Source organism: Nerophis ophidion, linkage group LG28 (assembly GCF_033978795.1).
Source record: "Nerophis ophidion isolate RoL-2023_Sa linkage group LG28, RoL_Noph_v1.0, whole genome shotgun sequence".
Taxonomy (NCBI): Eukaryota; Metazoa; Chordata; class Actinopteri; order Syngnathiformes; family Syngnathidae; genus Nerophis; species Nerophis ophidion.
In genome coordinates, this window is record NC_084638.1 from 8925489 (window position 1) to 8940516 (window position 15028).

At 42.0% G+C, this 15028-nt stretch overlaps 1 protein-coding gene across 1 annotated transcript in view; it reads left to right on the plus strand.

Moving 5' to 3' along the window:
- Nucleotides 1-15028, plus strand: part of rnf220a (ring finger protein 220a) — a 433695-nt gene that overhangs the window by 395186 nt on the left and 23481 nt on the right. Inside the window, 3 exon segments of the mRNA XM_061891442.1 lie at nt 12581-12612; nt 12614-12774; nt 14877-14932. Of these exon segments, the coding sequence (XP_061747426.1) occupies nt 12581-12612; nt 12614-12774; nt 14877-14932 (249 nt within the window).

Consider the following 15028-nt stretch of genomic DNA (forward strand, 5'->3'; position numbering starts at 1 on the left):
ACTATGGACTGGACTCTCACACTATTATGTTAGATCCACTATGGACTGGACTCTCACACTATTATTTTAGATCCACTATGGACTGGACTCTGACACTATTATGTTAGATCCACGATGGACTGGACTCTCACACTATTATGTTAGATCCACTATGGACTGGACTCTCACACTATTATATTATGTTAGGTCCTCTATGGGCTGGACTCACACTATTATGTTAGATCCACTATGGACTGGACTCTCACTATTATGTTAGATCCACTATGGACTGGACTCTCACTATTATGTTAGATCCACTATGAACTGGACTTTCACACTATTATGTTAGATCCACTATGAACTGGACTCTCACTATTATGCTAGATCCACTATGGACTGGACTCACTATTATGTTAGATCCACTATGGACTGGACTCTCACACTATTATGTTAGATCTACTATGGACTGGACTCTCACTATTATGTTAGGTCCTCTATGGGCTGGACTCACACTATTATGTTAGATCCACTATGGACTGGACTCTCACACTATTATTTTAGATCCACTATGGACTGGACTCTCACACTATTATGTTAGATCCACTATGGACTGGACTTTCACACTATTATGTTAGATCCACTATGAACTGGACTCTCACTATTATGCTAGATCCACTATGGACTGGACTCACTATTATGTTAGATCCACTATGGACTGGACTCTCACACTATTATGTTAGATCTACTATGGACTGGACTCTCACTATTATGTTAGATCCACTATGGACTGGACTCTCACACTATTATGTTAGATCCACTATGGACTGGACTCTCACTCTATTATGTTAGATCCACTATGGACTGGACTCTCACACTATTATTTTAGATCCACTATGGACTGGACTCTCACACTATTATGTTAGATCCACTATGGACTGGACTCTCACACTATTATGTTAGATCCACTATGGACTGGACTCTCACACTATTATGTTAGATCCACTATGGACTGGACTCTCACACTATTATTTTAGATCCACTATGGACAGGACTCTCACACTATTATGTTAGATCCACTATGGACAGGACTCCAAACATTCATTGATTGATTGATTGATTGAAATCTCACTGATTTTGAAGACCTAAAAGGATCTTGGCCTTTATTAACCTAGCTTTAGACCACGGCCTGCAGAGAAGGTCCTTCGGTTCCCAAGAAAAGTCAAAGTCAACAAGAAATAATTGTTTATTTCATCCTGGGGGTTTTTTTTTTCTTCCCCAAGCTGTAGGAGCCAAGTGTTGACAGATGGAGTGAGACAGACAGATCACTGAATTTGATATCAGCCCGTCCTGAGAGACAGAAGAAGAAGAAGGGGATTATTTCCGACGAGCGGGCCCAGAGGGCTCGGCCATTTGGAGAAATCTCCGCTTTGTAAATGGACTTCAAAGATGGCCGTCTCATCTGTCGGCCCTCCCCCTGACCTGTAAAGGGCAGAAAGATAGTGCGGTGACTTCTGACATCCCCGATGTCGGTCTGGGGAAGGGACGGGCTCCCGATAGTTGCTATGGTAACGTACGTGAGCTCGGTTGATTGGCTGATGCAGAGTTACAGTCCGTCCCATGACAAGTCCTTTGATCTTTGTAGTAATGTTGTCGCATGTTGAGGATATCTGCCTTTTCCGGAAAGATATCTCAGCACACCTTACTGAAGGGATCTTCTACCATTAGATGCTGCGTTTGACTACTTTTGCGTTTGATATTGACAACTACATGCAACAAATACATGATGTATTTAAAGGACAATATTAGCAGCGTTGGTCGGGTCCACCTTTGGCCGCTGCCAAGCCCTGGTCTAAGTCAGACCTACATAAAGGTCTTTGTTTCATGTCTCTACGACATTCCTAACAGAAGTAACAAGCAATTTTGTCTGGGTTTTTTCCTAGGGGGCGCTGGAGCGCAATTTAGACTTTTGGGGTTTGTTTTTTTTTATTAGATGGCAATTTTTGCCAGTCCTGGTGTGTGTGTAAAATTTGGTGAGTTTTGAAGCATGTTAAGGGGGTCAAAACACAGATCAGCGTTTCTGGATGTTGTTGATAAATGGCATTCGCTTTGCATAGTAGAGCTTTAACTTGCACTTTGAAGCATTTTAAGGGGGTCAAATTACAGTTTAAAGGGGCAAAAAGGACATTTTTTAGGAAACTTTGAGCAGGGGTTCTTTGAAGGCGCGTAAAATCCAAACCGGAGCAGTAATCAAAACTTTGTTGGATGGTTTTAATCAAAAGGGTTCAATCTCTCTCCTGTGCGAGTTTGAAGCCGAAACGACAAACGCACTCGGAGGAGTTTACGTTTGAAAAAGGTGACGGGTTTTTACTAAACATTTATTTTGAAGGGGTAATTTTTAACTTCCTGTTCATTTTTGCCGAAGGATGTCAATTATCTAAATGTAGGTCTAAGTGAGACCTACATAGAGGTTTTAGTTTCATGTCTTTCCGGCATTCCTACTGGAAGTTACAAGCAATTTTGTTTGTGTTTTCTTCCTAGGAGCAGTTTTTGCTGTGTTTTATTCTAAAATTGCGCTACAGCGCAATTTTGAGTATTGGGATTAGTTTTTTTTTCATTAGATCGCAATTTTCGCCAGTCCTGATGTGTGTGCCATGTTTGGTGAGCTTTGAAGCATTTTAAGGGGGTCAAGTTACAGCTCAAAGAGGCAAAAATAGCATTTTTTGCGAAAATTTTGCTTTGAAGGGGTTTTTGCCAACTTTCTGTTGATTTTTGCTATCGACGTTTCTAATTGGAAATGTAGGTCTAAGTCAGACCTACATAGAGGTTTTTGTCTCATGTCTCTAACAATGCGAGGTCATATAGACAAAAAAAAAGAAATACCGTATTTCCTTGAATTGCCGCCGGGGCGCTGATTAATTTAAAACCCCTTCTCACTCCGCCACTTACCAAAGGCATGCGGTAAATTTAGGCCTGCGCTTATAAATTTGAGTGTGATGTAAGGATACCATCATGAAAACCACATTTCTTAAAAAAAAAAAGTTATTATGGTCTTACCTTTACTTATAAATGAAGTCCATGCGCAGCTCCTTCTGATCAAACGCGTCGATAACTTGTTTATAGAAGTCTTCCTTATCTTTATTCAGTTTTAAAAGTCTCGATGGAGATCTTCCTTTATTACCTCCTGCTTCCATTGAAAGTCCAGTTTAGAAAACTGTTTTATTTTAGATATGTAATCCCCCATGTTAAAAGTGCAAGCGAGAGGAAAAAATAAGCGATTGCTGCTTGTTGTCACTTCTTCTGCAGCCGAGTAGTCGCAAGAAGGATCACTAGCGCCCTCTACAACCAGGAAGCGGGAGTCATTTAATGACTCATATTTGACACACGCAGCTACGGTATATTAATAAAACATAGCTGCTTACTGTCCTTTTTAGCATATTCAATAGCTTGGACCTTAAATCCTACCGAATAGCTCTTAATCTTCTTCCCTTTATGCGATTTCAAATGATTGAAATCAGCCTCCTCCATTTTGAAAATGACGACAGGTGAAGTGTCACTCGTGACGTGACGAGTTTGACCCTGTGGAAATATTAGCCATATGCTAATTATTTGGCGAAACGAGTTTGGCCCGGCAGTAATTCTAGGCAGGCGGCAATTCAAGGAAATACGGTAGACACAATTAATAGAAGAATGTGAAAACAACAGAAGATGATGATTCCAAAAAATTGGGGTAAGATCAGCGGTTGGAGGGAGAAGAAAAAAAATGGTGCTACTGGTTTCCGAGTGTGAGTGAAAGGCAGTTAGAGGGTGGCTGACCTTTGCCCGCTAGATTAGATTGGCCTGCCAAGACTGCTTAGAGGGACGGACAGCAGTGGAAATGCAACACACACACACAAAGTAAATAGAACACACTCTATACATTTCACAACACTAAAATTCTTCCACACACTTTGGCGAAAAAAAATTAGGTATGCAATAGAAATGTCCGATAATAGCTTTTTTGCCGATATTCCAATATTGGGGGCGGGGTCTATTTTGTAGCATCCCGGAAGAGTTAGTGCTGCAAGGGGTTCTGGGTATTTGGTCTTTTGTGTTTATGCTGTGTTACGGTGCGGATGTTCTCCCGAAATGTGTTTGTCATTCTTGTTTGGTGTGGGTTGAATATCCTCAGAAAGTACTTATACACATGACACGCTGAAATCGTTGAACTAGTTTTGTTTGTTTTTTTAATTAAATAACATAGATTGACACACACTATATGTTAAACATTGCTCTGGCCTTTTGAAGAGCTGTATTATTTGGCCTAGTGGTTAGAGTGTCCGCCCTGAGATTGCTAGGTCGTGAGTTCAAACCCCGGCCGAGTCATACCAAAGACTATAAAAAAAATGGGACCCATTACCTTCCTGCTTGATACTCAGCATCAAGGGTTGGAATTGGGGGTTAAATCACGGGCGCGGCACCACTGCTCCCCTCACTTCCCAGGGGGTGATCAAGGGGATGGGTCAAATGCAGAGGACAAATTTCACCACACCTAGTGTGTGTGACAAACGTTGGTACTTTAACTTTATTTATTTATAGTTAAAGTACCACTGATAGTCACACACACACTCGGTTTACATTATGCTAGATCCATTCAACGTCCATTGCACCGATTTCCCCACATCCACGGTCCTCTCCAAGGTTTCTCATTGTCCCGTTGGGTTGGGTTTTTCCTTGCGCTGATGTGGGATCTGAGCCGAGGATGTCGTTGTGGCTTGTGCAGCCCTTTGAGAATCTGTTATTGATTGAAGTAAAGTCTGAATGTCATTAAAACTGTCAGCGCCATCGTCCTTGCACGCTACACCATTACAAAAAAGATGACGGGGAAGTCATAGTTGTATGCAAACTCAAGTAGTTTTAAAGCGCTTTGAGTCACTAGAGAAAAAGCGCTATATAAATATAATTCACTTCACTTTTTTAACAACGACCCATAGGTGCAAGAAGTTTGGCACTGTCATAAACCTGTGCCATATTGTGAAACCAAACAATGACAAACACATTTCGGGGGATTATTTGCACCGCAACACAACAGAAGAAATACCCAGAATTCCCTGCAGTACCAACTCTTTTGGGAAAGTACACCAGTTTATTTGGTATAGGGTGTAATTATAAGTGTGACCAGGAGATGGCAAGCACACATAAGAGATATGTCTCAAGAAAACAAATCCAACGTTTTTAAATGTTCCATTGAAAATATAGAACACTACACACGGTGCTCAAAAATCTATCAAAATGATTTAGTAGTAAACATTTTAGTGCCATTTCTAATCTAAAGTAGTGTAAAGTTCTTATATCTGTCAGTAAACTCGCCATGAAAGCGCTAAAACATACCGGTGTCGTGAGTTTACATTATTCACCCGAGGAACTTTGGTTATTAGAGAGTTCCGGTCGGGCGGTTTTTCACGGTGTTGTTTCCGGAATGCTCCGTTATTGATTGAAGTATGTCAAAAAAACAGGAAGACATATCTTCCTCTCCCGTCCTTGCACGCTACACGGCTACAACAAAGATGACGGGGAGTCATAGTTGTATGCAAACTCAAGTAGTTTTTTTAACAGTGACCCATAGGTGCAAGAAGTTCGGCACTGTCATAAACATGTGCCATATTGTGAAACCAAACAATGACGAACACATTTCGGGGGATTATTTGCACCGCAACACAACAGAAGAAATACCCAGAATTCCCTGCAGTACCTACTCTTTTGGGGACAGTACACCAGTTTATTTGGTATAGGGTGTAATTATAAGTGTGACCAGTAGATGGCAAGCACACATAAGAGATATGTCTCAAGAAAACAACCCCAACGTTTTTAAATGTTCCATTGAAAATATAGAACACTACACACGGCGGTCAAAAATCTATCAAAATGATTTAGTAGTAAACATTTTAGTGCCATTTCTAATATAACGTAGAGTAAATTTCTTATATCTGTCAGTAAACTCGCCATGAAAGCGCTAAAACATACCGGTGTCGTGAGTTTACATTATTCACCCGAGGAACTTTGGTTATTAGAGAGTTCCGGTCGGACGGTTTTCCACGGTGTTGTTGTTTCCGGATGCTCCGTTATTGATTGAAGTATAGTCTGAATGTCAAAAAACAGGAAGACATATCTTCCTCTCCCGTCCTTGCACGCTACACGGCTACAACAAAGATGACGGGGAGTCATAGTTGTATGCAAACTTGAGTAGTTTTTTTAACAACGACCCGTAGGTGCAAGAAGTTCGGCACTGTCACAAACGTGATATATTGTGAAACCAAACAATGACGAAGACATTTCGGGGGATTATTTGCACCGCAACACAACAGAAGAAATACCCAGAATTCCTGCAGTACCAACTCTTTTGGGACAGTTCACCATTTTATTTGGTATATGGTGTAATTATAAGTGTGACCAGGAGATGGCAAGCACACATAAGAGATATGTCTCAAGAAAACAACCCCAATGTTTTTAAATGTTCCATTGACAATATAGAACACTCCACACGGTGCTCAAAAATCTATCAAAATGATTTAGTAGTCAACATTTTAGTGCCATTTCTAATATAAAGTAGTGTAAAGTTCTTATATCTGTCAGTAAACTCGCCATGAAAGCGCTAAAACATACCGGTGTCGTGAGTTTACATTATTCACCCGAGGAACTTTGGTTATTAGAGAGTTCCGGTCGGACGGTTTTTTACGGTGTTGTTGTTTCCGGATGCTCCGTTATTGATTGAAGTATGTCAAAAAAACAGGAAGACATATCTTCCTATTCCGTCCTTGCACGCTACACGGCTACAACAAAGATGACGGGGAGTCATAGTTGTATGCAAACTCGAGTAGTTTTTTTTAACAACGACCCATAGGTGCAAGAAGTTCGGCACTGTCATAAACGTGTGCCATATTGTGAAACCAAACAATGACGAACACATTTCGGGGGATTATTTGCACCGCAACACAACAGAAGAAATACCCTGAATTCCCTGCAGTACACACGGTGCTCAAAAATCTATCAAAATGATTTAGTAGTCAACATTTTAGTGCCATTTCTAATATAAAGTAGTGTAAAGCTCTTACTTATATCCGTCAGTAAACTCGCCATGAAAGCGCTAAAACATACCGGTGTCGTGAGTTTACATTATTCACCCAAAGAACTTTGGTTATTAGAGAGTTCCGGTCGGACGGTTTTTCACGGTGTTGTTGTTTCCGGATGCTCCGTTATTGATTGAAGTAGGTCAAAAAAACAGGAAGACATATCTTCCTCTCCCGTCCTTGCACGCTACACAGCTACAACAAAGATGACGGGGAGTCATAGTTGTATGCAAACTCAAGTAGTTTTTTTAACAGCGACCCATAGGTGCAAGAAGTTCGGCACTGTCATAAACATGTGCCATATTGTGAAACCAAACAATGACGAACACATTTCGGGGGATTATTTGCACCGCAACACAACTGACAAATTACCCAGAATTCCTGCAGTACCAACTCCTTTGGGACAGTACAGCATTTTATTTGGTATAGGGTGTAATTATAAGTGTGACCAGGAGATGGCAAGCACACATAAGAGATATGTCTCAAGAAAACAACCCCAATGTTTTTAAATGTTCCATTGACAATATAGAACACTCCACACGGTGCTCAAAAATCTATCAAAATGATTTAGTAGTCAACATTTTAGTGCCATTTCTAATATAAAGTAGTGTAAAGTTCTTATATCTGTCAGTAAACTCGCCATGAAAGCACTAAAACATACCGGTGTCCTGAGTTTACATTATTCACCCGAGGAACTTTGGTTATTAGAGAGTTCCGGTCGGGCGGTTTTTCACGGTGTTGTTTCCGGAATGCTCCGTTATTGATTGAAGTATGTCAAAAAAACAGGAAGACATATCTTCCTCTCCCGTCCTTGCACGCTACACGGCTACAACAAAGATGACGGGGAGTCATAGTTGTATGCAAACTCAAGTAGTTTTTTTAACAGCGACCCCATAGGTGCAAGAAGTTCGGCACTGTCATAAACATGTGCCATATTGTGAAACCAAACAATGACGAACACATTTCGGGGGATTATTTGCACCGCAACACAACAGAAGAAATACCCAGAATTCCCTGCAGTACCTACTCTTTTGGGACAGTACACCAGTTTATTTGGTGTAGGGTGTAATTATAAGTGTGACCCAGTAGATGGCAAGCACACGTAAGAGATATGTCTCAAGAAAACAACCCCAACGTTTTAAATGTTCCATTGAAAATATAGAACACTACACACGGCGGTCAAAAATCTATCAAAATGATTTAGTAGTAAACATTTTAGTGCCATTTCTAATATAAAGTAGAGTAAAGTTCTTATATCTGTCAGTAAACTCGCCATGAAAGCGCTAAAACATACCGGTGTCGTGAGTTTACATTATTCACCCGAGGAACTTTGGTTATTAGAGAGTTCCGGTCGGGCGTTTTTCACGGTGTTGTTGTTTCCGGATGCTCCGTTATTGATTGAAGTATGTCAAAAAAACAGGAAGACATATCTTCCTATTCCGTCCTTGCACGCTACACGGCTACAACAAAGATGACGGGGAGTCATAGTTGTATGCAAACTCAAGTAGTTTTTTTAACAACGACCCATAGGTGCAAGAAGTTCGGCACACTAGGCGGGAAGGTGAATCACGACTGATGTCAAGGCTGTCATACCTTTCCATAGTCACAAACGCTTGTCTGACACACACGGCGCTCACCAGTCCAGCTGAGAGCCTCCAGAAATGGTGATAGGTGTAAATAAGAGGGCCGTCTAGCCTGTGACAGGTTACATTTTAAGTCGACTCACACCCCGGCTTCTGCGGGGATCGGTGCTGTCACTCACACCGAGTACACTCTCACACTTCACACTACCTGGGCAGAGTAAGCCCGCAGAGACACCTGTCGAAGCGGGAGTCACGGATACAGGGTCTAAGTGACAGACACGCGGTCTCAGACAAACACCGGGAGACTTCCCCAAAACGTTGTGTAAACACACACACGGGCAGCAGACATGGCCGCTAAGCGGAGCTGAAGGCCTGCTCGTCCATCACTGGGTTCGGAGACGGGCCTCCTCCTTTTCTCGTCCAGATTGATGCCTGAGGTGTCCATGGTCTTTAAGTCACCCGGACTCTAAACCAGAACCAGGGGTGTCAAAGATACGGCCCGCGTGATGCGTTTGCCAAGTTTTAAAATGAGCTGCATTATTTTGACTGAAAGAAACTGCAGTTCTCAATGTGTCAATGGTAAGAAAAAAAACTGAAATGGTTGGTGTTGAAATGTTTTAAATCGGTCGAGAAATGTTGAAGTACTAACATGTTGAATTGAGAAATGTATTACGGGAAAACCGGGAATTTTTCCAGTTCTAAAAACAACTCTTGTCTTTTTGTCCTGATTAAGAGTGATTTGACGGTTAGAACGGTTGAAAAATGTGGAAGGAGTAGTCGCCAGAAAATGGGGTGGAAATAAGGCTTTGGAAAAGCAGGAATACTGGAAAATCCTGGAATTTTTATGAAACTTTTAAAAGGGGAAGTTTGAATTTCCAGAATGGTGGAATGCTTTGAATGAGTTGAAGAACGTAGAAATTGAAAAATGGCCAATTCATTTTGAATGAGGAAAATGCCCCCAAAAAAAGGAATTTGGGGAAAACCGGGAATTTTTCCAGTTCAAAAAACAACTCTTGTTTTTTTGTCCTGATTAAGAGGAATGATTTTACGGTGGAACGGTTGAAAAATGTGGAAGGAGTAGTCGCCAGAAAAAAGGGTGGAAATAAGGCTTTGGAAAAGCAGGAATACTGGAAAATCCTGGAATTTTTATGAAACTTTTAAAAACGGAAGTTTGAATTTCCAGAATGGTTTGAATGGGTCGAAGAATGTAGAAGTTTGAAAAATGGTCAATTCATTTTGAATGAGGAAAATGCCCCCCAAAAAAGGAATTTCGGGAAAACCGGGAATTTTTCCAGTTCTGAAAACAGCTCTTGTCTTTTTGTCCTGATTAAGAGTGATTTGACGGTGGAACGGTTAAAAAAATGTGGAAGGAGTAGTCGCCAGAAAAAGGTGGAAATAAGGGTTTGGGAAAGCAGGAATACTGGAAAATCCTGGAATTTTTATGAAACTTTTAAAAAGGGAAGTTTGAATTTCCAGAATGGTGGAATGCTTTGAATGGGTCGAAGAATGTAGAAGTTTGAAAAATGGCCAATTCATTTTGAATGGGGAAAATGCCCCCCAAAAAAAAAGGAATTTCGGGAAAACCGGAAATTTTTCCAGTTCAAAAAACAACTCTTGTTTTTTTGTCCTGATTAAGAGTGATTTGACGGTGGAACGGTTGAAAAATGCGGAAGGAGTAGTCGCCAGAAAAAAGGGTGGAAATAAAGGCTTTGGAAAAGCAGGAATACTGGAAAATCCTGGAATTTTTATGCAACTTTTAAAAAGGGAAGTTTGAATTTCCAGAATGGTGGAATGCTTTGAATGGGTTGAAGAATGTAGAAGTTTGAAAATGGCCAATTCATTTTGAATGAGGAAAATGCCCCAAAAAAAAGGAATTTCCGGAAAACCGGGAATTTTTCCAGTTCTGAAAACAACTCTTGTTTTTTTGTCCTGATTAAGAGTGATTTGACGGTGGAACGGTTGAAAAATGTGGAAGGAGTAGTCGCCAGAAAAAAGGGTGGAAATAAGGCTTTGGAAAAGCAGGAAATACTGGAAAATCCCGGAATTTTTATGAAACTTTTAAAAAGGGACGTTTGAATTTCCAGAATGGTGGAATGCTTTGAATGGGTTGAAGAATGTTGAAGTTTGAAAAATGGCCAATTCATTTTGAAAGAGGAAAATGCCCCAAAAAAAAGGAATTTCGGGAAAACCGGGAATTTTTCCAGTTCTGAAAACAACTCTTGTTTTTTTGTCCTGATTAAGAGGAATGATTTGACGGTGGAACGGTTGAAAAATGTGGAAGGAGTAGTCGCCAGAAAAAAGGGTGAAAATAAGGCTTTGGAAAAGCAGGAATACTGGAAAATCCTGGAATTTTTATGAAACTTTTAAAAACGGAAGTTTGAATTTCCAGAATGGTGGAATGCTTTGAATGGGTCGAAGAGTGTAGAAGTTTGAAAAATGGTCAATTCATTTTGAATGAGGAAAATGCCCCCAAAAAAAGGAATTTCGGGAAAACCGGGAATTTTTCCAGTTCTGAAAACAACTCTTGTTTTTTTGTCCTGATTAAGAGTGATTTGACGGTGGAACGGTTGAAAAATGTGGAAGGAGTAGTCGCCAGAAAAAAGGGTGGAAATAAGGCTTTGGAAAAGCAGGAATACTGGAAAATCCCGGAATTTTTATGAAACTTTTAAAAAGGGACGTTTGAATTTCCAGAATGGTGGAATGCTTTGAATGGGTTGAAGAATGTAGAAGTTTGAAAAATGGCCAATTCATTTTTAATGGGGAAAATGCCCCCCAAAAAAAGGAATTTGGGGAAATCCGGGAATTTTTTTTTTCGAATCGTAGAAGTAGAGCAGACAGAATTTCTAGGAGCAGTCAAGGCATTGAGGGGTTCCGGTTTGGTGACCGCAGGATTAGGTCTCTGCTTTTTGCAGACGATGTGGTCCTGATGGCTTCATCTGACCAGGATCTTCAGCTTTCACTGGATCGGTTCGCAGCCGAGTGTGAAGCGACCGGAATGAGAATCGGCACCTCCAAGTCCGAGTCCATGGTTCTCGCCCGGAAAAGGGTGGAGTGCCATCTCCGGATTGGGGAGGAGACCCTACCCCAAGTGGAGGAGTTCAAGTACCTTGGAGTCTTGTTCACGAGTAGGGGAAGAGTGGATGGTGAGATCGACAGGCGGATCGGTGCGGCGTCTTCAGTAATGCGGACGTTGTATCGATCCGTTGTGGTGAAGAAGGAGCTGAGCCGGAAGGCAAAGCTCTCAATTTACCGGTCGATCTACAATCCCATCCTCACCTATGGTCATGAGCTTTGGGTCATGACCGAAAGGATAAGATCACGGGTACAAGCGGCCGAAATGAGTTTGGGTCTTTCCCTTAGAGATAGGGTGAGAAGCTCTGCCATCCGGGAGGAACTCAAAGTAAAGCCGCTGCTCCTTCACATCGAGAGGAGCCAGATGTGGTGGTTCGGGCATCTGGTCAGGATGCCACCCGAACGCCAACCGGTAGGAGGCCACGGGGAAGACCCAGGACACGTTGGGAAGACTATGTCTCCCGGCTGGCCTGGGAACGCCTCGGGATCCCCCTGGGAAGAGCTAGACGAAGTGGCTGGGGGAAAGGGAAGTCTGGGCTTCCCTGCTTAGGCTGCTGCCCCCGCGACCCGACCTCGGATAAGCGGAAGAAGATGGATGGATAGAAGTAGAGCACACAATTCCTGAACAGGCTGAATGTTTTGAAGTTGGAACGGGTTGAGTCGGAGGAAAAATGTGGAAGTTGTGGAACTTTGAAGAGTGTCCCATTCATTTCAATGGGAATTTTTTGGGAAATCCACTGAGACCAAGTCTACTACGTTCATTCAGTTTTCTGTTTCATCATTACGACCCAGTTCACGAGACTTGACTTTTTTGTATTTCTTTGCGTTTTTTGTCCCCCTCAGCGACGGGTTTTGCGACGTGCAGTATGAAGGAGGGCGGGGGGGGACAGTGACGCCGACCTGGACGTGGACGGCGACGACACGCTGGAGTACGGCAAAGCTCAGTACACCGAGGCCGACATCATCCCCTGCTCGGGAGCCGGGGAGGACCAAGGAGAAGCCAGGGAGCGGGAGGCTCTGCGGGGGGCCGTGCTAAAGTAGGAACAACAGACAAACCCCCGTTTCCATAGGAGTTGGGAAATTGTGTTGGATGTAAATATAAACAGAATACAATGATTTGCAAATCCTTTTCAACCATATTCAGTTGAATATGCTACAAAGACAACATATTTGATGTTCAAGTTGAGGAATGCTCATCAAACACTTATTGGGAACATCCCACAGGTGTGCAGGCTGATTGGCAACAGGTGGGTGCCATGATTGGGTATAAAAACAGCTTCCCCGAAAAATGCTCCGTCTTTCACAAGAAAGGATGGGGCGAGGTACACCCCTTTGTCCACAACTTCGTGAGCAAATAGTCAAACAGTTTAAGAACAACGTTTCTCAAAAAGTGCAATTGCAAGAAATTTTAAGGGATTTCAACATCTACGCTCCATAATATCATCAAAAGGTTCAGAGAATCTGGAGAAATCACTCCACGTAAGCGGCATTGAATGACCGTGACCTTCCATCCCTATCAAAAACCGACATCAATCTCTAAAGGATATCACCACATGGGCTCAGGAACACTTCAGAAAAGCACTGACACTAAATACAGTTCCTCGCTACATCTGTAAGTGCAAGTTAAAGCTCTGCTAAGGGCGGCATAGCTCGGTTGGGAGAGTGGCCGTGCCAGCAACTTGAGGGTTGCAGGTTCGATTCCCGCTTCCGCCATCCTAGTCACTGCCGTTGTGTCCTTGGGCAAGACACTTTACCCACCTGCTCCCAGTGCCACCCACACTGGTTTAAATGTAACTTAGATATTGGGTTTCACTATGTAAAGCGCTTTGAGTCACTTGAGAAAAGCGCTATATAAATATAATTCACTTCACTACTATGCAAAGCCATTTATCAAACCATTTATTAAACTTTATATTTTTTTTGCAAATAATCTTTAACTTTAGAATTTGATGCCAGCAACACATGACAAATAAGTTGAGGAATGCTAATCAAACACTTATTGGGAACATCCCACAGGTGTACAGGCTGATTGGCAACAGGTGGGTGCCATAAAAACAGCTTCCCGAAAAATGCTCAGTCTTTCACAAGAAAGGATGGGGCGAGGTACACCCCTTTGTCCACAACTGCGTGAGCAGATAGTCAAACAGTTTAAGAACAACCTTTCTCAAAGTGCAATTGCGAGAAATTTTAGGGATTTCATCATCAAAAGGTTCAGAGAATCTGGAGAAATCACTTTATCAACAACATCCAGAAACCCCGCCGGCTTCTCAGGGCGTGAGATAATCTAAGATGGACTGATGCAAAGTGGAATAGTGTTCTGTGGTCTGGCGAGTCCACATTTCAAAAAATTTTTGGAAATATTCAACATCGTGTCGAACCATCCAGACTGCTATCGACGCAAAGTGTAAAAGCCAGCATGTGTGATGGTATGGGGGTGCATTAGTGCCCAAGGCATGGGTAACTTACACATCTGTGAAGGCACCATTAATGCTGAAAGGTACATACAGGTTTAGGAACCATCTAAGCGCCGTCTTTTTCATGGACGCCCCTGCTTATTTCAGCAAGACAATGCCGAGCCACATTCAGCACGTGTTACAACAGCGTGGCTTCGTAAAAAAAGAGGTGGGGGTACTTTCCTGGCCCGCCTGCAGTCCAGACCTGTCTCCCATAGAAAATGTGTGGCGCATTATGAAGCGTAAAATAGGACAGCGGAGACCCCGGACTGTTGAAGGACTGAAGCTCAACATAAAACAAGAATGGGAAAGAATTCCACTTTCAAAGCTTCAACAATTAGTTTCCTCAGTTCCCAAACGTTCATTGAGTGTCGTTAAAAGAAAATGTAACACAATGGTGGAACATGCCCTTTCCCAAATATTTTGGCATGTGTTGCAGCCATGAAATTCTAAGTTAATTATTATTTGCTACAAAGAAATACTTAATGAGTTTGAACATCAAAATCTTGTCTTTGTAGCATATTCAACTGAATATGGGTTGAAAAGGATTTGCAAATCATTGTATTCTGTTTATATTTACATCTAACACAATTTCCCAACTCTTATGGAAACGGGGTTTGTGTTACGTTTCCTTCTAAGGTTAATGTTTCATTATGTAAACATGTCCGCTTATGTGTGTTTTCCAGCGGAGGCATGCCCTCAAACAGAATAACGCCGGAGTTCTCCAAATGGGCCAGCGACGGTAAGAAGATAATCGGATACACCAGGGGTGTCCAAAGTGCGACCTGGGGGCCACTTGTGAATTTACCTACATATGAATGATATAAATACAGTCTAT